General features: G+C 51.2%; 2 protein-coding genes across 2 annotated transcripts; both read right to left on the reverse strand.

The window, feature by feature from the left end:
• Positions 1-2,886: 2,886 nt before the first annotated feature.
• On the reverse strand, positions 2,887-12,799 carry Decr2 (2,4-dienoyl-CoA reductase 2). Its single transcript, XM_053743326.1, is given in 13 exon segments — positions 2,887-3,612; positions 6,608-6,724; positions 6,726-6,826; positions 7,058-7,099; positions 7,102-7,161; positions 7,382-7,438; positions 7,441-7,474; positions 7,540-7,670; positions 9,566-9,701; positions 10,266-10,317; positions 11,128-11,196; positions 12,117-12,181; positions 12,183-12,799. Coding segments are annotated over 12 exon segments (879 nt in total). The 5' UTR covers positions 12,198-12,799; the 3' UTR covers positions 2,887-3,612.
• Positions 12,800-13,154: 355 nt separating this feature from the next.
• Nme4 (NME/NM23 nucleoside diphosphate kinase 4) lies at positions 13,155-17,657 on the reverse strand. The gene is given in 6 exon segments (XM_047533561.1): positions 13,155-13,887; positions 14,394-14,470; positions 14,472-14,507; positions 14,639-14,730; positions 14,957-15,109; positions 17,457-17,657. Coding segments are annotated over 6 exon segments (573 nt in total). The 5' UTR covers positions 17,548-17,657; the 3' UTR covers positions 13,155-13,763.
• Between the last annotated feature and the right edge of the window lie 2,513 nt (positions 17,658-20,170).

Genomic DNA, 20,170 nt, shown 5'->3' on the forward strand with positions numbered 1-20,170 from the left:
CGGTGGGAAAGCCACCATAGATGATGTCTGTCCCTCAGGCCAGCCCCTACCCCTTACCTCTGTCAAGGGGCTATGAATCTGTCACACTCAGGTGTTAAGAGCTGGTAACCATTCGTTCTCTTCCCCTGATTTTCTTCAATTCCCAGTAATTTTGCATTTAAAGCCAAATACTGTATTTTGAAAATGGACCCTGGACTTTCCCTCACAGTGAATCAACAAACATTCATAGGGAAGACAATTCAGGAATAACAAGAAAGGAACATGGATTCACACAGTATCATGGATGAATCTCAAAACATCAATGTTCAAGAAAATGAACCAAACAAGGGTACACTCTGCACAATTCCAGTACTATAAAATTCTAGAAAATGCAAACTCGCTGCCAGGACCCAGGAGGCTGAGGCAGGAGGATCACAAGTTCAAGGTCAGCCTGGGCAACTTAGAGAGACCCTATCTCAACATTTTAAAAAAATAAAAATAATGGGGGAACAGGGGAAAGGGAGGGGGGATGAGAATGGGAAAGACAGTAGATTGAATCAGACATAACTTTGCTATGTTCATATATGAATACACAACCAGTGTAACGCCACATCATGTCCAACCACAAGAATGCAAAGTTATATTCCATGTATATATGATATGTCAAAATACATTCTATTGTCATGTGTAACTGAAAAGAACAAATAAAAAGAAAGGGGGGCTGGGGGTGTAGCATAGTGGTACAGCACCCCAGGTTCAATCTCCAGTGCTGTGGGGTGGAGAGAAGGAAAGACCTATAGGAACAGAAAGCAGATCAGAGGTCACCTGGTGATGGGGGAGGGCAGAAGTGAAAGACATGACTGGCAGGCAAAGGCTGGGCAGGTGATATGCATGCTCATCACTTTGACTATGAGGTTTCAGGGGCACAGACAGCTGTCACAACTCGTCCAAAAATGCACTCTGCACATATGCAGTCTATCATGTCCATCATAAGACTGTAAGCAAACACTGCCTGCCACATACCTTTTAATATTGTGTATTCACCAAGCAAACTGAGCAAGAAGTCAATTTTAGGTCTAGATTACACTCCCCACTGGCCTCCATTATGTGTTTACTGATTTTTTTTAAATTTTTTTACGTATATTTTTAGTTGTTGTGAACCTTTATTTTATTTATTTATGTGCAGTGCTGAGAGTCCAACCCAGCGCCTCACAGATGAAAGGCAAGAACTCTACCACTGAGCCACAACCCCAGCCCTTGTTTACTGATGTTTTATTCAGTGGGAAGGAATTTTTTTTCTCACCTTGAAAATCGGTAAAGTACACTTCTCAGAGTAAAAATAGAGCATGAGTTTCTAAGGCACAGTTTAATTCCTTCTGAGTCAGCCTGAGGTTTTGCAGATTTTCTTATTTTAACATCTCAGTTGAAGTTGCTGGCACTGGCTTCCTATCTCCTGTGATGACAAAGCACCTGCAGCCACAGTCTGGAACTCATCAAGAGCCCACACAGCACCTACCGTGCCTCCCACATGGTGTGTGGCCGTGGGAGGCTCCTAGCCCAAGTCTTTTCCTTGGCAGCTCACAACTTTTGCCCTAGGTCAAGGAATGCTTGGTTCAAGTCACTGCCCACTTCATTGTACACATCTCATGAGATGCTAGGAGGTTAAAAGTTAATTCTTTACATCTCTGACACGTTTCTCATTCTTTCTTTGGCACCATCTCCCATCTCCCCACTGCTTTCCAATTTATCCATGTTACCTGGCACCAGAAAAGGGGCCCAAGACCCATGCAGTCATATGGGACACACAGGGATGCTTATCAGCATGCTTGGATGACATCAGTCTAGTGATCTGAGCTAGTGTAGGTTAGGACCCAAAGTGGAGGATCTGGGAGCCCAATTTTCTAGAAGCAGTATTCTCCAAGCCCTGGTTGTGGGGGAGTTGACACATTCATCAGATGAGTTTACTGAGAGAGCCAACACATGATCCAAACAGAGCAAACCATCTTTCCCAAGAGTTTGGATGTCAACTGGCAGAAGGAGCAGCCTGTGCAGCTTGGTGACTGGGGCTGGGATGCCCAAGGGGCAAGAGAAGGAAGGAAGGGCTACGGGATGGAGCTTACTGGTGAGCTCCTGCCTAGCTTGCACAAGGCCCTGTGTTTGATTCTAGCACAGAAAGAGAGCAGAAGGAAGGTAGGTAGGTTTGTTTCATTTCTGGGCTCCATAGCTCTGGGTCCCATATTCTTCACTAAGCTCTGGTGCACTGCACTGCCCTGCCTTGTAGCCTGTGAGAGACCCAGAGTGCTCTCCAGACATTCCCTTCTTGGATCTAAAGGGCCGGAATGGGTCTGCCACATGCCTTCAAGAGTACTGTCTGGGGGCTGGGGAGATAGCTCAGCTAGTAGAGTGCTTGCCTCGTAAGCACGAGGCCCTGAGTTCGATCCCTAGTACCGCAAAAAAATAAAGAAGAGTACTGTCTGAGGACTAGGGAGATAGCTCAGTCGGTAGAGTGCTTGCCTTGTAAGCACAAGGCCCTGGGTTCGATCCCCAGCACCCGAAAAAAAAAGTACTGCCTGATGTGTCCCTAAGGGAGACACTGGGCCCTGCACACCAGCCCAGACCTAAGGCCGGCACAGGAAGTTCTAATCTAAGCACTTGCCCTGCTTCTCCCCAGCTGCAGTAGGCTCAGGCCTCAGTACAGAGCCAGGCACATATAAGATGCTGCTGGCTGCCTGGAGGAAGGGGCTTGACTGCTGTCAGGCAGCTATTGCTGTCTCACAGGATAAAGGATGAAATGATGTGGAGGTCAGAAACACTTGCTAGCCTCAAATGTCACAGCTGACAAGGTTCTCTGGGATCCATTATCTCACTCTCCCCGCCTCAGTCAGTGAGCCCACATCACAGGCAGAAAGAAGACGGAGAACCACTGGAGACATCAGCTTCTCCCAGGAGTCACTTAATGCTTTCATTTTATTTATTTATTTTGGTACTGGGGATTGAATCTAGGGGGATGTTGCTGGGTGTTAGAGTTGCTGAGGCTGGCCTAGAATTTATGACTCTCCTGTCTCAAGAGGCTAGGGTCACAGGCATGGCCACTATACCCAGCTCAGCTCATGTTCTTCTGGGTCCCAGGCACTTGGCTCACTTGGTGGGTGGACAAATGTCCAAGTTAGAAAGGCATCCTCATCTGTCTGCCATTGCCCCAAGCTGGGAAGGGAGGGGGAGAAGGGGACAGACAGGTAGATCCTAGCATCTGGGAAAACCTCCCAGCGAGGGGAAAGTGTGGGGAGTAGGCGCTGGTCCCAGGGTTTGTAGTACACACAGGCCAGAGCTGGCTTGTTCCAGGTTACCATGGCAACAGAAGTCATTGGTGGAACTCCCCAAATCACCATCATTTATTCTGGGCAGTTGCAAGATTCTCTTTGCTTTATGAAACATGAGTATACCCAGATGCTTGCTGCAGCCTATGAATCATGGCGATAGCTGGGAAATAACCTGCATACCTCTTGACAGGGTGGGTAAAGAAGCTGGGATTTGCTTGCTTGTTGATTCAACAGATACAGCACACGGTGCCTTTCATCACATGCACTTTCTTCCTGAACCGTTGTTGAGGACATGCTGGTTTGCATCTCGGACCTGGGTGTTGTTTTTTATGTATAGTTTTCAAAGGATCAAATTTTGTTTGCCCAGAGTCTCACACATATGTGGCAAACACTACCATTGAGCCACGCATCCAGCCCAGAGGATGAGTTAAACAGCTTCAGGCCAGTGCAGGGGGAAGCTTAGCATTGTCAGAGGCCTGTCAGTCAGCTTCCACAGCCAAGGATACAGAAAATTCTCTGCCAGTGCTCACATAGATGGAATTATCCTTCTTGGACTAGGGTATGAAGCAGCAGTAGAGCCCTTGCCCAGCATGCACCAACCCGCCCCAGCACCACAAAAGGAATAAAAGTTACCCATCCTTTCAAAGAACCTGGCATCTTTTCTGTCTTTAAGATAACCATAAGACCAGGTGCAGTGGGTGCATGCCTGTAATCCCAGCGACTCAGGAGACTGAGGCAGGATAATCACCAAGTTCAAAGCCAGCCTCAGCAACTTAGCGAGGCCTTGTTTAAAATAAAAAGAGCTGAGGATGTGACTCAGTGGTTAAATAACCCTGGGTTAAAAACCTGGTACCAAAAAAGATAATAAAAAATAAAAAAGCCTGGGGGTATGGCTCAGTGCTTATCTAGGTCAGTTCCTATAGCCAAACTGCCTTCAACATGCAGGCAATGGGGGACTGACTCCACTGTAGTAAGAGGCCCAGCCCTGAGGCCCACTTCCTGGTTCTTCTCTTCTCCTGGAGGGGGCTTCTTTTCTAACCAGACCCTTGCTGGGCAATGTTCCCATCTTAACTTGCCTTCAAGGCAACAGAGCCATGGCCATGCTGGCAGACTATCCCCCAAAGGGATAGGAAAAGGACAGCAGGCCCCAAGCTGTAGCCAGAGAGCTCTGCATTCCAGAGGGCTGTGACTGCCTGTGCTTCTCACTCTCCATACTTCCATAGTACTGTCTTTAACTGTTTTTTTTTTCCCAATAGCATCATGTAACCCTGCTTCTGGTCTCACTAGGGGATGCAACAGCACCACACTCTGGCCCCCAGACTTTTAACCAGCAGGTGCAGCCCACTGTAGAAGCTGAGCCCCCCGCAGGCAGCACTCCAGCAGGCCAGCCGTCCCCTGCAAAGGCTGAGGACAGGGAAAGGCACCTCCTCTCAGGAGACTATCTGGGTGATGGCCTGAAGCCAGAGGTACTTCAAGCATTACACTTTGGTGGTGGAGAGAATTTTCCAGGGCAAGGCAACTCCCTGGGACTTGCTGCCTGCTCTGCCCACTGGGTCTTGTTCCTAAATTGGGATTGCATGACCACCCCCATGGTTGCCCCTCTAGGCTACCAGGCAGGCCCAGGCTGGGAGAGCAGCCTTCGGGTAGAAGCAGCTCACTCCTGCCTCTGAATGGTTTGAAGATAAGCAGGGCACCTCCCCAGATCACACTGGGCTTTCATGGCTCATTCCAAGGCAGCATGGCTCAGATGGGGCCTCGCCCAGGCTATACCCAATTCATGCTGGGCCCCATGCCCTGCAGAGGGAAGGCACAGACACCAGCATCCCACCCACCTTGCTGTGAGTCAGGGACTACACCAGTTTATGTCGTGGCCACAGAGAGAAGCTGGAAGGAAAGGTCCCTACTGAAGCTACTGTTAGGTAGGCCAGGATAGGAGGAGGGGCTGAGAGTCCTGAAGTCTCACTAGCACCGAGTGCCTGCACACAGGGGCCAGTGTCACAAAGGCACCTTGACTATCGGAGACAACCCAGGAACCTAGTGTAGACACAAGTCCCAGATGCAGTCCACAGATAGGCTCCAGGTACAGCCCCCTTTTAATCAAGGCCCCAAAGAGACCACATCTGGACCTTTTGGGAGACTGAACAGGCTGGACATCATGTGCACCTCGATAAGACTGGGAGGGTGGGGGATAAGGATCTCTGCTACAGTGGCAGCACAGAGCTGCTGCTGGCAGGCAGGTATGCACAGCCATAACAGCCTCTCTTGGGCAGGTCTCCCACTTTACAGATTAGGAACAGCATGTTGAAATCAAGTCTCTAAAAGGCCAGTGGACAATTGTAATTCAGTACTGTGTTTGCCAAACAGGCAGGCAGGAATGAAACTACATCAGACATCTCCTTCCTGGACTGAAGCCTGAGCACGTCTGGGGGTTAGAAGTGGAGGTGAACCGGGATGCCAGGGAAGCAGGGGACCAGTGGGCTGAAGTGCCCTCCACAAGGGCAGCCACAGGGCTGAGTCTGGGCTGGAAGTGGGGCAGCTCTGCTACTTGCCCTCTCCTATGTGCAGAATGGCCAGGAGAGAAAGGGCTGCAGGAGTGTCCAGGTCAAGGAGAGGAGGAAAAAAAAAAAAAAAAAAGGTGGGAAACATCCTTTTCTCTGAATTACAGGGTTAATGGTTCTTTTAATGGTCTTTCTTTCCTTATAAAGTCTTCTGCAAAGCCAACGTATAGGTATTTTCATAGCAAAAAGATTATTTTTAGGGGCTGGGGAGATAGCTCAGTCAGTAGAGTGCTTGCCTTGTAAGCACAAGGCCCTGGGTTCGATCCCCAGCACCCAAAAAAAAAAAAAAAAAAAAGATTATTTTAAAGATACTACATTTCCTGGCAAAACTCTAGAACTGTGGCTCAGACCCCTGCGCGAGAGGTTGCAGGCTGGGCTGGCTGGCTGGTCACTCCTGCCCAGGACACAGGCTGTGGGAAGGCAGAGTGCAGGCACAGCTCAGTCCCCAGAAAGAGCTGTACTGCCAGACCCAATGCTCTTGGCTCTGCTGCGGGTGGCAAGAGTGTGCCAGAGACAGCTCCTGGAAGTAGTCCCTGCTTCTGATACAACACTTCATATCAAAAGGTCAGCAGAGGCTGAGGTCAATGAGGAAGATCAAGTGGCTTTGTGCTACTCCTGCACAGCTGGGGGCAAGTCAGTCTGGGGCATTGGCAGGTGGCCCACCCTGCAATTCCTGGCTCTGCCTTGCAGGGTGTGGCCAGGAACATCCACGGACACAGGTAAACCCCAGAAGCAGGAGCAGCACCTCACCTAGAGCTTAGCAGAGGAGGATTCGAAGTCTGCCAGCTGCTTGGTGTCATTGGGGGATGTCAGCCAGGCCCCACCATCTACAACCAGCATGGTCCCCGTCACAAAGGAAGCCAGAGGGGCTGGCCAGGTACAGCACACTGTGGGCAACCTCCGTCTTGTTTCCCAGCCTCTGCAGGGGGCTCGCAAGGGCGTTTGTGCTCACTCTGGCCTGGGAGCCACCTGGAGGCAGCAGGGGGAGGCTGCAGTGAGCCCCAGGACCAGAGTCCTCTACCCCTCCCCAGCCAGCTCTGCCCCTGAACCACATCTGAAAATGATGATGGAGCTAGTGTCACCAGGCTTCATGGAAACAGGAACAGGGCTTTCCAACCCCCCAGGGTTTCTAGCAGCATCTGTGGGTGCTCAATACCCTGGGTTGCCCCACGGGAGGCCTGTGTTCCCTGGAAGCCTTACCCAGTCGCCGTAAGCCCTCTGTGCCACTGACTGGGCCTGGGCAAGGCTGTTGATGCGAATGTTCTGTGGCACCCCACTCCACAGCCAAGGCCGTGTCATCGCATCTGCATGAAAGATGCAGATTTAGGGCAGGTCTGAGGAAGCAGGTGCTGCTGCTCTGCCTCCTTGAGTGGCTCATATGTCTGAATGTGGGCTCAGGCCAAAGCTAGGCCTTGTATTACCCACCACTGGACTGCAGGTTCACCCAGAGACTACACCCTCCAGGATGGTCAGGAGAGGACCTCCTGGGAACCCAAGTTGGAAGAACAGAAGGGGTTCCCATACCCACAGCCGCCTTGGCAGAGCCTGCGTGCATCTGGAGCACCTGCCCCCGGACATTCAGGTAGCAGTGATGTTCACAATCACCCCTCCATGGTCCTATAACACAGGATAGGGGTGTAAGTGGGCAGCTGGGAGAGGGGAGGTCCTGTCTGGGAGGACACCCAACCCCGGAAGAACTTGTCATAGAGCACACGAGACACATTGAAGGTGCCAATGGTGTCGATGTCAACCACAGTCCTGAAAGCATTGAAGGACAGAGCACTGGCGGGACACAGGAAGTTTCCAGCCGCACCTGCAGAGGAGACAGGCAGATAATGCTGAAGTCTAGGGAGAGAGGATGCCAGGAGGTTAGAGGCCCAAAGGGAGGGTGCACAGTGAGCCTGACAACCCGATGGGCAGAAAGCAATGCTGGACAGGGTAGGGGACCAAGCAAGTTCCTGAAAGACAAGAGTAAGACAGGATGGTATGTTATCCTCCAAGAAGCTTGGGACCTGTGAACATGACCTTATTGAAAATAGGGTGTTTTGCTTTTGGTTTTTTTGTTTGTTTGTTTTGCGGTGCTGGGAATCGGACCCAGGGCCTTGTGCTTGCAAGGCAAGCACTCTACCGTCTGAGCTATCTCCCCAGCCCCTTGTTTTTGTTTTTGTACTAGAGATTGAACCCAGAGTGGTCAACCATTAAACTACATCCCCAGCCATTTTTTTATTCTGAGACAAGTAAATTGCCCAGGTTGACCTCCAACATGTAGCCTCCTGCCTCAGACCCCTGAGTTGCTGGGATTACAGGTATGTGCCACTGTGCCTGGTAAAAGCAGGGGCTGTCAAGTTGAGGTCATGCTGCATTAGGGTGAGCCCTAAGTTCCATGATAGTGTCCTTAGGAGAGGATGTACAGACCACACAGGGGAGTCTGTGTAAGGACAGAGGCAGAGTTAGCCATGCAGCCCCACACTCTGCACAAAGGTGAAACCCCAGAGCAGATTCCCTCCTGGAGCATGGCTCGGCTATCACCTTGACTGCACCTTCTGGCTTCCAGAACTGAGAGCATTTCTCCTTGTTTAAGCTACCCTGTTTGTAGTACTCTGTGGAAACCAATATAGGAGATGTTTTTAAAGGGAATTTCAGCAGAGTGAGCCTTAATGTAAACTAGACTATTAATGATATTGTATTGTGGGTGTGGTGGCCATGCCTATATCCAGCAACTCAGGAAGTTGAGGCAGGAGGATCGCAAATTGGAGGCCAGTCTCAGCAACTTAATGACACTCTTGCAAATGAAAAGGGGCTGGAGCCAGGTGCATGGTGGCATGCCTGTAATCCCAGAAACTCAGGAGAGTGAGGCAGGAGAGAATCTCAAGTTCATAGCGAGTCTCAGTAACTAGGCAAGGTCCTAAGCAACTTCTCTCAAAATAAAAAATAGGTGCTGGGGAGATAACTCAGTCAGCATAGTGCTTGCCTTGCAGCACAAGCTCCTGGGTTCGATCCCCAGCACCGCAAAAGAAAAAGAAAAAAAATAAATAAAACAGGGCTGGGGATGTGGCTCAATGGTTAAACTCCCCTGGGTTCAATCCCCAGTAAAAAAAAAAAAAAAAGAATTCAAAAAAGGTTGGGAAATGTAAATTAGTGGTAGAGCGTAGAGCACTCCTAGATTCAAACCAGTAACATTAAAAAAAAATCAATATTGTTCATCAATTGCAACAATAGAAGCTGTTAATATTAGGAGACATATGTGGAGTGGGTTTTCTGTGTATAAATGCTTAATTATTCTGTAAAAAAAAAAAAAAAAAAAAAAACTACCTAAACAGTGGAGTCTTCTACTTCGTGTGTGTTGCTGGGATTGAACCCTGGTCTTGCACACTTCACTCTAATATTGAGTTGTTCCCCAAGCCCTGTTACTTTTTTCTAACTGGAAATTTCAGGACAGAAGGCACCCCTGACTTGTGATTCAGTCATGTTCATAGGGGCATCCTCCTGCGCTGAGACTGGGCTAACCTACCACCTGGAAAGAACAGAGACAAGCCTGGAGCCTGTGTCCTTGCAGGTGTGTGGGTTAGAGCTGTACCTGGTGCAGGTACTGAGGCTCTCTGCAGACATTCCTATCCCTCCACCATAGCTCGGGGGCCTCCCAACCACCATACTATAACCATCAGAAGCCTCAAGCCTCCCTCAGCACCACAGCACTATCCAACGCACCATTAATAAGGATATCAATTTTGCCAAACTCCTTCAGTGCCTGGTCCACAGCGGCCATGATGGCTGGGGGAGCTCGGACATCCATAGATAAAGGGATGCACCGTCTGCCAGTAGCAGCAATCAACTTCTTGGCAGCCTAGAGCCAGACAGGAAGAGAGGTGGGCAACAGCCCCACAGCCCGGCCTCAAGAAGGACCTTCAGAACCTGATGCAGATGATGACTCTGCTGCTCCACTCTAGGAAGACACCACCTGCAAGTGGCCACCATCCTGGGCACTGATGAGAAATGGGCGAGACATCCCACACTCTCCACTGCCTTTCACCTTTCCCACCCTGTCCCTCTGGGTCACCCTCCATGCCATCATTGCTGATCAGTGGCAGCCCAGCTGGTTTCCAATCCCTACTCAAGTCCCAGAGTTTCCTCCCAGTTAGGACCTAGTCAGTGGGATGCCAACCTTCATTACCCTGGTGAGCCCAGAGAACTCTCCTGGGCCAATCACCTTCTAACATGAGGATCCCCACAGGACCAATAATCAGATTTTTTAAGTCAAAGGTGTCCTCTGGAGTCCACTCTACTGAGGCTTCATATTTGAGAGGGGAGCAAGGTTTGGTATTGCATCCCCTGGGCCTCAGGACCTTCCCAGCCCAGGTTCAGGGCCCCCAGAGCCACCTGTGGACAGGCCACAGGAAGGGGCTCTCACCATGGAAACTCTCAGTAGGCTCCTGCTGGCGATGACCGTGTGGCAGCCATGCCTGTAAAACCAGATGGCACGTAGTACCAGTGGGCTCCCCTGGGTCTCAGGCAGTACAGCTGGCAGAGGGCGTGGGAGCCCAAAGCAGGGCTGAGCATCCTGGAGGGACCTCAGACAGGTGTACTGTTGCCCTTCCCACATGGGTCAGCCTCTGGAGTGGGCCAGCCTCTGGGGTATCCCAGCCACATGGGTGTGTGGGATATGTGTGAACAGCAGAGATGAGCCCCTGCCCAGCCCTGCATGCCCCACCCTCCTTCCTGGAAGCCGAAGGGAAGGACAAAGTCCGTTCTCAGGCATGGTGCTCCCCTGGTCCACTTGCTGACAAGCTCACCATCCTGCACCTGTAGACAGGTTCCATGGGAGACAGGAACTCTGGGCATGGGTGGCCATGCCCCGCATGAGGCCACCAGCCCTGAAGAAGAGTCCACCTGGAGTGGATGCAGTAGATCCAGTGGACTCACCTCCTGGTATGAAGAGCAAGGGGCCAGGGGAAACTGAAGAGGTGTCCTCATCCCCCCCATCACCTAACTTTGAGCCTCTGTGGTGTGGGGTGACAAGTTACTGATCCCAGCCTGAGGCCACAGAATATGTGTCCCAAGAGGCACTCTGTTCAGCACAGCAAAAGGATCTGAGGCAGCCCACTGTGATCAGCTCTTCAAAGCCTCAGGAGGCTCTGAAGCCACAACCATACACTCTCCTTATCTGTAGGAGACCCCCAAGTCCTGCCCTTTCTGGAAGCACTCCACTCCTCCCCAAGATTCAGGCAGGAGTTGATAAAGGACAGCACAAAGGAATCCAGAACAGTACTCACCGCATGAAAATCTCAGCAATCCGGAACCCAATTCCAGAGCCACCTCCCGTGATAAAGGCCACTTTGTCCCTGAAATGAGAAAAGGAGAATCTTTTAAAAGGACACTGGTCGCTGAGCATGGCAGTGCACACCTGTGATCCCAGCTACCTGGAGTCTGAAGCAGGAGAATCACAAAGTTCTAGGTCAGCCTCAGCAACTTAGTAAGACCCTGTCTCAAAAAAAAAAAAAAAAGGGGGGGCATATAGGGGTGCATCTCATTTGTAGAGCTCCCTTGGGTTCAGGTCCCCAGTACCACAAAAAATAAGGCACACGGTGGCACGTGCCTGTCATCTTAGTGACTCGGGAGGCTGAAGCACGAGGACAAGTTAAGGTTCTTATCGAGACCCTATCAAAAAAAAAAAAAAAAAAAAGTGCTGGGGATGTGTTAAAGCGCCCCTGGGTTCAATGCCCCAGTAACCGCATAAATAAATACTGTTAACTAAAGGGGAGCAGGTGACCTGTGGAGGACTTTGATCCCCTGAACAGGGCCTTCCATCCTGTTGGACTTTGTAACAAAGTAAAACGCAATTTTTTAGGCTTTCTGGTTCTTTGGGGGTAAAAAATGATTTTAGAACTGGGGTATAACTCAATGATAGAATGCTTACCTAGGGAGCACAGGCCCTGCGTTCATCTCCAGCAGCAAAAAAAAAAAAAAAAAAAAAAAAAAAAAAAAAAAAAACCCAAAAACAATTTTAACCTAAATTCTCTACTGAGAAAGTCACCGAGCGAGAAGTTTTCAAAACACCACACCCGCCACCGCGATCCCTCTATCCCCCCAGGCACCAAGCCTGCAACTCCCAGCGGACTTCTCCGCTAAGCTTGCGGGAGATCCCGGCTCGCGAGCGCGCCATCCGTCATATCAGGCCGCCTGGCTCGCCACAACCCGCACCCACAGTCTCCAACCCGTCATCTGTCCCGCGCGGGCCGGGGCAGACCCGCTTGGAGCTCACTGGAGCAGGTCCGGGCAGAAGAGGTGCCGGTACTCAGGAAGACACTCGTCCTCTCCCACGTCCGGGCGGCGGCTGCGCCATGGCGCTCCGAGCGGGCTAGCTGGCAGGACAGCGGGACCCTCTGGGCTCATGAACAGCAGTTCTGGACCTTTGGGAGGACAGCACTCCGCCCTCCACCAGCCGAGACTGGAGCCCGCCGGCCACCGCCCGCGGACACCTTGCCCCGCCCCTCCCAGGATGCCCCACCACAGGCTCCTCCCCCGGACTTCCCGCCACCTGGGGCGAGCGACCCACTGGGACTGGAAGTGGGCGGGGCCGCACGCCCCTGGCGCAGGCGCAGTGAGACGCGGCAACTAGCTCCGCTAGTCCTTCCCACCGGTACTAGTATCCCACAGGGTCCCAGCGACATCCAGGCTCCCGGACTAAGGCCAGTTCGTGGGGCGCGCGGACGGCCTTGCCTCGCTTACACGCTTTCCCAGTGGTGGATACCCCAAGGAGACTAGGGTCGAAAAGGCCCGAGCACGCCCGCAGGACTGGCCCTGTGCCGGGTGGAGAGCGGTCTCAGCACTGCAGCCCGTGCCCTCCCATAGCTGCTCAGGCAGAAGCCAATGCTGACACCCAGACCCTGAACCTCCATCGCCCCTGTCAAGAGGGGCAAGCGAACGGCCGGGTCGGCCTCCCAGTGACAACCTGGACTGTAGAGAAGCGACCTCGGGACGCAGGGGCAAGATGTGAGCAGCTAGCGTCAACGTGAAGAAAAGTAGCGCGGGCGTTGCTTTTAATCTCAGCAGCTCAGAAGGCAGAGGCGGAAGGATAGCCAGTTCGGCCAACCTCTAATTTAGAGAGACCCTGTCTCGAAATTTTAAAAAAGGCTGGAGATGTAGCTCAGGTGGTTGAGCAACTTGCTCAGCTGCATGAAGCTCTTGGGTGCAATTCGCAGTGCCAGAAAAAAAAAAAAAAAAAAAAAATATATATATATATAAAAATATATATATATATATATATATATATATATATATATATATATAAACTGCTGGGCAGCTCGTGGTGTCGAATGACATCAGGCCACCAAGTGGGGAGGACGATGGATCACAGGCGCATTGTGCCCTGTGTGGTCTCAGTCCCCACCTGTCCTCCCTGCCACTCTCTAGCAGAATCAGGCAGGGTTAAGTAGAATTTCCAACATTTCAGTCTGGAGGGCTCTAGACTCTGTCTGGTTCATACAATCATCCATGGTCAGGGATCCCCTCCTGTGTGTGCAAGGCAGCAAGCTTCAATATTTTTCTGTTACTACTTCATAATAGCATCATTGCTGTCTCAGAGATGGCGGAAGGTCAAAATGAGCACACCACCCCCATTATAAGCAGTGGATTTTAATGTGTCTCCTTTGGGCAGGTAAGGTCACCCCTGAAGATGCCCAAAGGTTGCCTGCACTTTGGGTACAAAGGATTTGGTCCAATCTTGTGCTGACTTAGGACACAGAAAGGCACGTAATGTCAGCCTCAACTTCTCCCTGGGCTGGGGTGGGTAGAAAGTGAAAAAAAAAAAAAAAGTGGTTTGGGGGAGACAGGATGGGTGTGGCTTGAGTTGCTGACTCAAGTACTTGGTCCTGGGTGGTTGCTGGGGCACTGAGGGCAGCACAAACCCTTAGGCTTGGTAGCTGCTGCTGTGGTGGCCCACATCTGCCCAGTTCACCAGCTCGTTGCTCTGGAACCACAGCTGGATCTCTCTCTGGGCCCCTTCCACTGAGTCACTGGCGTGTATGATGTTCCTGTGCCAGGTGACAAGTAGCAAAGGAGAGGCTCAGGGCTCCAGTGTGCACCTGGGAGTCCATGGCAATCTGCTGCTCCCCTGCTCCCCTCTGCCTAGGAGAGCAAGCAGGTGAATGCAGAGGGAAAAGGAAAACACTGCCAGCCCAGATAGCCTTCACCCCAACCTCTAGAGCCAGCCCAACCCCAACTTTCAGGAACCTCCTTTTCCCACCAGTGTCCTGTGCCAGCCCCTTGGGTATCTAGCAAGACAGATAACACATAACACAGAGTTCACTCACAACAAACAATGGGAATGTGTTATCATCCCTAAAGTGCGAAAAAGGGCAGAGAAAGAAGTTGTTCTAGCCAGTGTTAGTCGTGATGTCCCACCATCAAGCCTCTTTGGCTTTACCTGCAGCCCACAAAAAACCCAGTTCTCAGGATCTGCCTTCAGAGCACTCTGCTGCCTGAATGCTGGCCCTCCTCACCCTCGTGGCAGGCAACCCAATGTATCAGGACCCCATACCTGCTGATGTGGATGCTGAAGTCCCCCCGAATGGTCCCAGGGGCAGCCTCAGTGGAGTCCGTGTGTCCTATCATGGCCCCTGGAGGCACGGACCACATTGTACCCTTCCCAGACCTGCAGTACAGAGCTAAAAGTTGGGGAGCAGTGGGGGGCACCACAAGTCCAGGGCTCAATCGAGGCCCTTTCCCTGTGCTTAGTGGAGGACACACCCACACTGCACCTCCTCCACCCTGGTCCTGTCATACCATTGCCACCACGGGCCCAGAGCTCATGTAGCTGATGAGGGCTGGGTAGAAGGGCTTCCTCTGTAGGTCCTGGTAGTGCTCAGCAAGGATCTCTCAGGTGCCTGGTGACATGGGAAAGGGGTAAAGAGAATCCCTAGCGATGAGCCCCCCGACACTGTGTCCTGACCTCAGGGCACCCTGCAGATAATACCTACATGGGCTGGCACTCAGGTCACAGAACAGATACCTCCCCACACCTACAAACACCAAGCCAGAAAACACTCCTGACATTGGGCTGAGCTATTAATGGCCAAGAAGCACCCCCAGTCCCTCCAACACCACAAGGGGGGTCTGATACCTGCAGCATCTTCATGCCAACCAGCTTGAAGCCCCGCCTCTCAAAGCGCTGGATCACAGCTCCGATGAGCCGCCGCTGTACCCCATCTGGCTTCACTGCAACCAGGGTGCGCTCCTGGGTCCAGGAGGGCCCTCCTTTAAAAGTGGGGAGGTTCGGGACTGCCATTGCCTCTCACCCTTTCACATCTCCCAACCTGGGTTCCCTGCTAGGATGCAGACATCACCAGGCTTCCGGGTGCCTTTATGCAGGGCAGCTCTGGAAGGAACAAGCACAGCACTCCCAAACAGGCGCTGCCTCCTAGCACTGCCTGCCAGGGTACCCAAGGCAGCATGTCCCCATGGGCTTCTCCCACAAAATGGCAAAAGCTGCCCAAGGCCAGGCGTGGTGATGCACACCGGTAATCCCAGCAACTCTGGAGGATCACGAGTTCAAAGCCAACCTCAGCAATTTAGTGAGACCCTGTCTCAAAAAATAAAAAAGAGTCCAGGATGTGGTCAGTGGTTAGAGCCCCTGGGTTCAATCCCTGGTACAAAAAAAAAAAAAAAAAAAAAAAAAAAATTGCCCAAAATGGAGGATAGAGCCAGCTTCCCTTGAAAGGCATCTTAAAGCTGGCTCCTTGGCACAACGCCTGTAATCCCAGTGGCTCTGGAGGCTGAGGCAGGAGGGTCTCAAGTTCAAAGCTAGCCTCAGCAACTTAGGGCCTAAGAAACTCAGTGAGATCATGTCTCTAAATAAAACCAGGGCTGGGGAATAGCTCAGTCGGTAAAGGGTTTGCCTTGCAAGCACAAGGCCATGGGTTCAATCCCCAGCACCACAAAAAAAAATTAATAAATAAAATACAAAAAAGGGCTAGGAATGTGGTTCAGTGGTGAGTGAGTGACCCTGAGTTCAATCCTCAATACAAAAAAAAATAAAATAAAAATAAAAAAGAAAGGCATCTTATGAGCCCAAAAGCCTGGAAGGCCCAGCCCAGCCCAGCTTGAAGCCCACCTGGGGGCCTGGAGATGCTGCCCTGGAAAGTGTGTACAACTCATCCTTCAGGAATGGCAGATGCTATCTGAACTCCATCCTGCCACATAGTGAGGAGCCCAGAGACCACCTCTGGTGTGAGGTGAAGGAATGAGAGGCAACCAGATGAGGGGAAGTGCAGATGGGTCAGTCAGTCAGGACACAAGGGGCTTAAGACTGAGAGGACATTACTCAGCCTTAAAGAAGAATGAAATTATGACATTTGCAGGTAAATGGAACTGGAAAAGATCAATGCCAAGTGAAATAGCCAATCCCAAACACCAAAGGCCAAATGTTTTCTCTGATAAGTGGATGCTGATCCATAGTGGGGGGTGGGTAGGGAAGAATGAAGGAACTTTGGATTGTACAGAGGGGCGTGAGGGGAGGGATGGGGTGGGCGGGGATGGGAAGGACAAGCTGGTTGAGGCAGACATTATTACCCTATATACATATATGAAAAAAATCTAGAAAAAATAAATCTCACAAATCTTTAAAAAAGAAAAGAAAAAGAAAGACTGAAGGAAAGGGCTGGGTGTTGTAGCTCAGAGGTGAGTGTTTTGCCTGCATGAGCGACGCACTGGATTTCTTTCTCAGCATCACATATAAATAAGTAAAATAAATAAAGATTGACAACAAGAAAAGAAAAAGACTGAGAGGAAAGATGAAGGGATATCCATAGTTTGAGGAGGCTGGAGCCAGGTAGGAACTCGCTGCTGTGGAACTTCCAGGCCGGACACACCAGCCCTGAGTCCCTCTCCAGAGGGCACTGCCAGGGAGAGGGGAGGCACCCTCATCGTGCTGCAGCACCAAAGCACTCCCAGAGCAAGGCGGGTGGCAGACTGAAGGGAAACACCAAGTCTGTCCTGGGCCAGGTGTAGCGCTCCATCCTCCATCCTCGGGAAAATCCACCACGACGTGCAGTGCGCGGGGCCGCGGACAGATGGGGACAGCACGCCCCTCGCGGCTGAATGAAGCCGGCAGGAAGCTCCCTACACTGGCTTATTTGTTTCCCTGGTCGCCGGTGCTGCCTGGTTTGTGCCTGGGGGAGGCCGTTCACTTCCAGAGCGAGTGGAAGGAAAAAGATATTTGGCTCCCAGAAGCGCCCTGCGGGCGGACGTCAGGGCAGGGGTGGGCCAGGCGATCTTAGGCCTGTGTCCCGACTCTCGCCCAGCTTGCCCTGGAACAGACGCCCCGGCAACAGAGGCTCCATGGGGAGCCCCCAGTAGGGCCCCCGGTCCACTGATACCGGCCATCACGCTCAGTGCTGCCGCCTGGCCTTTGGCACCCGCTGAGCCAAGCAGCCTGAGGCCTTGGAGGCTGCTGGGCCCCGCCGGACGGGAACGCAAGAGGGCGCAGGCCAAGCCCGCGCCTTCCCTGCCCCGCGCCAGGCCCCGCGCGTCCTGGCCAACCGCCGCACGTGCGCGAACAAAGACCGCGGCCGCCCGCCCGCCTCCCGCCTGAGCCCGACTCAACCCGAGCTGGGGCGCACCAGCTGACGCGGCCCGGAGGCCGCGGCCCGCACAGCAGCGCCCGCAGCCGCTGCTGGCCCGAAGAGGCCGCCCATGACGCGGGCCGGCCCGGCGCGGCGCGCAGCGAGAGCGCGGCGGGGCGGTGCCTCGCTTCGGTGCAGTGCTTCGGGCCCGCCCAGCGCGCGCCCCAGCCGCGACCCCGACCCCGGCCGCCCGAGCCACGCGCTCCCAGGCACCTGGAAACTGAGTCAGTTTCTGTTAACATCTGAAGCAAAACAAAATTCACTAATAAAATCCATCTGGGGTTACTTCTGCCTCTGTACCAACGCGACTGATATGTTTCTTGCAATTCTGGGGAGCGAACCCTGAGGCTCAGACATGCTAAGCATGCCCGGCTATTTTTCATGGAAGTCCTAATTCGCCCCATTTTGGCCGGACACCGGGGACCGAACTCCGGGGTCAGTTTCTTTGGACCGACAGAAAGCGTTGCAGGACCTGAGCTACCCTGGAAATCACATCTTCGTTCTGAGGATGGCACTAGAGGGTGGACTGGACTCTCAGGGGCAACAGGAAAACCAGGGCTTCTCAGCCTCTGCTTAGTCCCTGAATTTGAAATGGAGAAGATTCCGCATTTATTCTCAGCGGGCCTCTAATGAGAGTGCTGAGTCATTTCCATGCGAATATAAGAGACAATTAGGGTCATACTTGCAAACACAAACAGAAACCAGAGATAAACTGAGCCTGGTGGCACACGCCTGAAATCTCAGTGATTCTGGAGGCTGAGGCAAGAGGGTCTTAAGTTCCGGCACACCTGGGCAATTTTGTGAGATCCTGTCTTAAAATGAGGGGAGTGGGGGAGGAAGGGATGAAGCTCAGTGGGAGAACTGCATGCCAGGCAAGTGCTCTACCATGGACCCTCAACCCCAGCCCCACTTATTATTTTGACAACTTCTAGAGACTTCCTTGAGAGTTTGGACATAGATGATCTATGCCATATAAGAAGAGAGGAGTTGGGCACAGTGGCACTTGTCTATAATCCCAGCTGTTCTGGAGGCTGAGACAGGAGGATTCCAAGTCCAAGGCCAGCCTTGGCAACTTTGAAAGACCCTAAGCAACTTAGTGAGACCATGCCTCAAAATAAAAAATAAAAAATGGCTGTGGATGTGCTCAGTGGTAGAGCATTCCTAGGTTCAATCGCCCATACCAAAAAGAAAGAAAAAATAACAGAGGTAGCTTTACTTCTTTCATCTTTTCCAGTTGCTCTGGCTCAACTGTCTGTACAATGTTGAACAAAAGTGGCCTTCTTTTTCCAGGAGCTTAGGGTAGGAAACTAATTGCTGATCTGAGAATGTACCTCTTGGTACAGGTGTTTGCAGCCCATACATGTCACTCTAATCATTGCTTTCAGCTCAATTCCCGAAGTTTTGACATGCTTTGTCTTCAGTTCATCCATCTCAAAGTATTGCGATATCCTTTTTTTAAGTTCTTATACTCTGAAAACTATAAGTCTTTGTCGAAAGAATGTTGTAAATAAATGGAAGAACACCTCATGGTGTTCATGGTTGAAAGACTCAATATTGTTCAAATGACAATATTTTTCAAACTGACCAATAACTCAAATCAATCCCTACCAGAATCCCATCAGACTTCCTTCTAGAAACTGCCAAGCAGATCCTAAAATTCAGCAGACTTGCAAGAAACCCAGAATAGCCAGAAAAAAGTTGGGAAAATGAAACAAAGGAAGAGGACTCACACTTTCTGATTGAAGACATACCACACAGAAGTAAGAAACAAGATAGCATGCCAGGTTCAGTAGCACATGCCTGTAACCCAGGGACTCAGAAGGCTGAAGCAGGAGACCTGAAAGTTTGAGGCTATTCTTCGCAATTTAGCAAGACCTTGTCTCAAAATAAAATAAAAAGGACTGGGTGAAAAAGTTATGAAGGAAGGTTTGACTTTCCTGCAATATGTGCAAGACAAGCACCTGCCTTCAGCTAGAAAGGAAGTAGAAGAAGATGAAGTTGAGTGTTGGATAGGTCAAGAGAAGGGTAGGCAGGCAGGAGAGAATTTGGTCACTTCCTCCTTGCCCCCAGAACAGGGCCAGAAGCTAAGAAACACCCTTAAAAACTAAGTACCCTTTCTCTGTTTATTTGATCAACTGAACAATAGGTTTGTTTCCAGTTGTTAAAACGTTTGAAATTTGTACCCAGAGCACACACAGTAATTACCCTCTGTGGTTGGCTGAAGAGCACACCAATTGTTGGATCTCCCTATTCCTTCCGCGACCCTGTCCCCACAAGTAGTCCACTATGGGCCAATGTTCACTACAGACTGGAGCAGGGAGGGTAGGGTAGTCTGGTTTGTCCAGAAATAGGGTAAATCCATGTTAACCAGAAACTGGATCTTCCTGCTTCATAGGCAACCCGTCAGAAGACCCACAGACTTGTCTGAAAGAAGCATCAATATTCAGAGTATATCTATAAGTTACACAAACCGTGAGGAGCTCCCAGGTTTTTTGCAACTGCAAACACTTTTGTGTATCAGTCCCCTGGTCCTTGAGTTTTCTATTTCATGTTAATGTTGACACATTATCTTTCAAAAGGGTTTGTGCACATTACCTTGCGCACAAAGAATGAGGTGCCCATTCTCTGGGAGGGTAGCAAGTGCTTTTTTTTTTTTTTTTTTTTCCTAACCATGTGGCTTCTTTTAATTTGTGGT

This window comes from Sciurus carolinensis, chromosome 18 (assembly GCF_902686445.1).
Source record: "Sciurus carolinensis chromosome 18, mSciCar1.2, whole genome shotgun sequence".
Classification (NCBI taxonomy): Eukaryota; Metazoa; Chordata; class Mammalia; order Rodentia; family Sciuridae; genus Sciurus; species Sciurus carolinensis.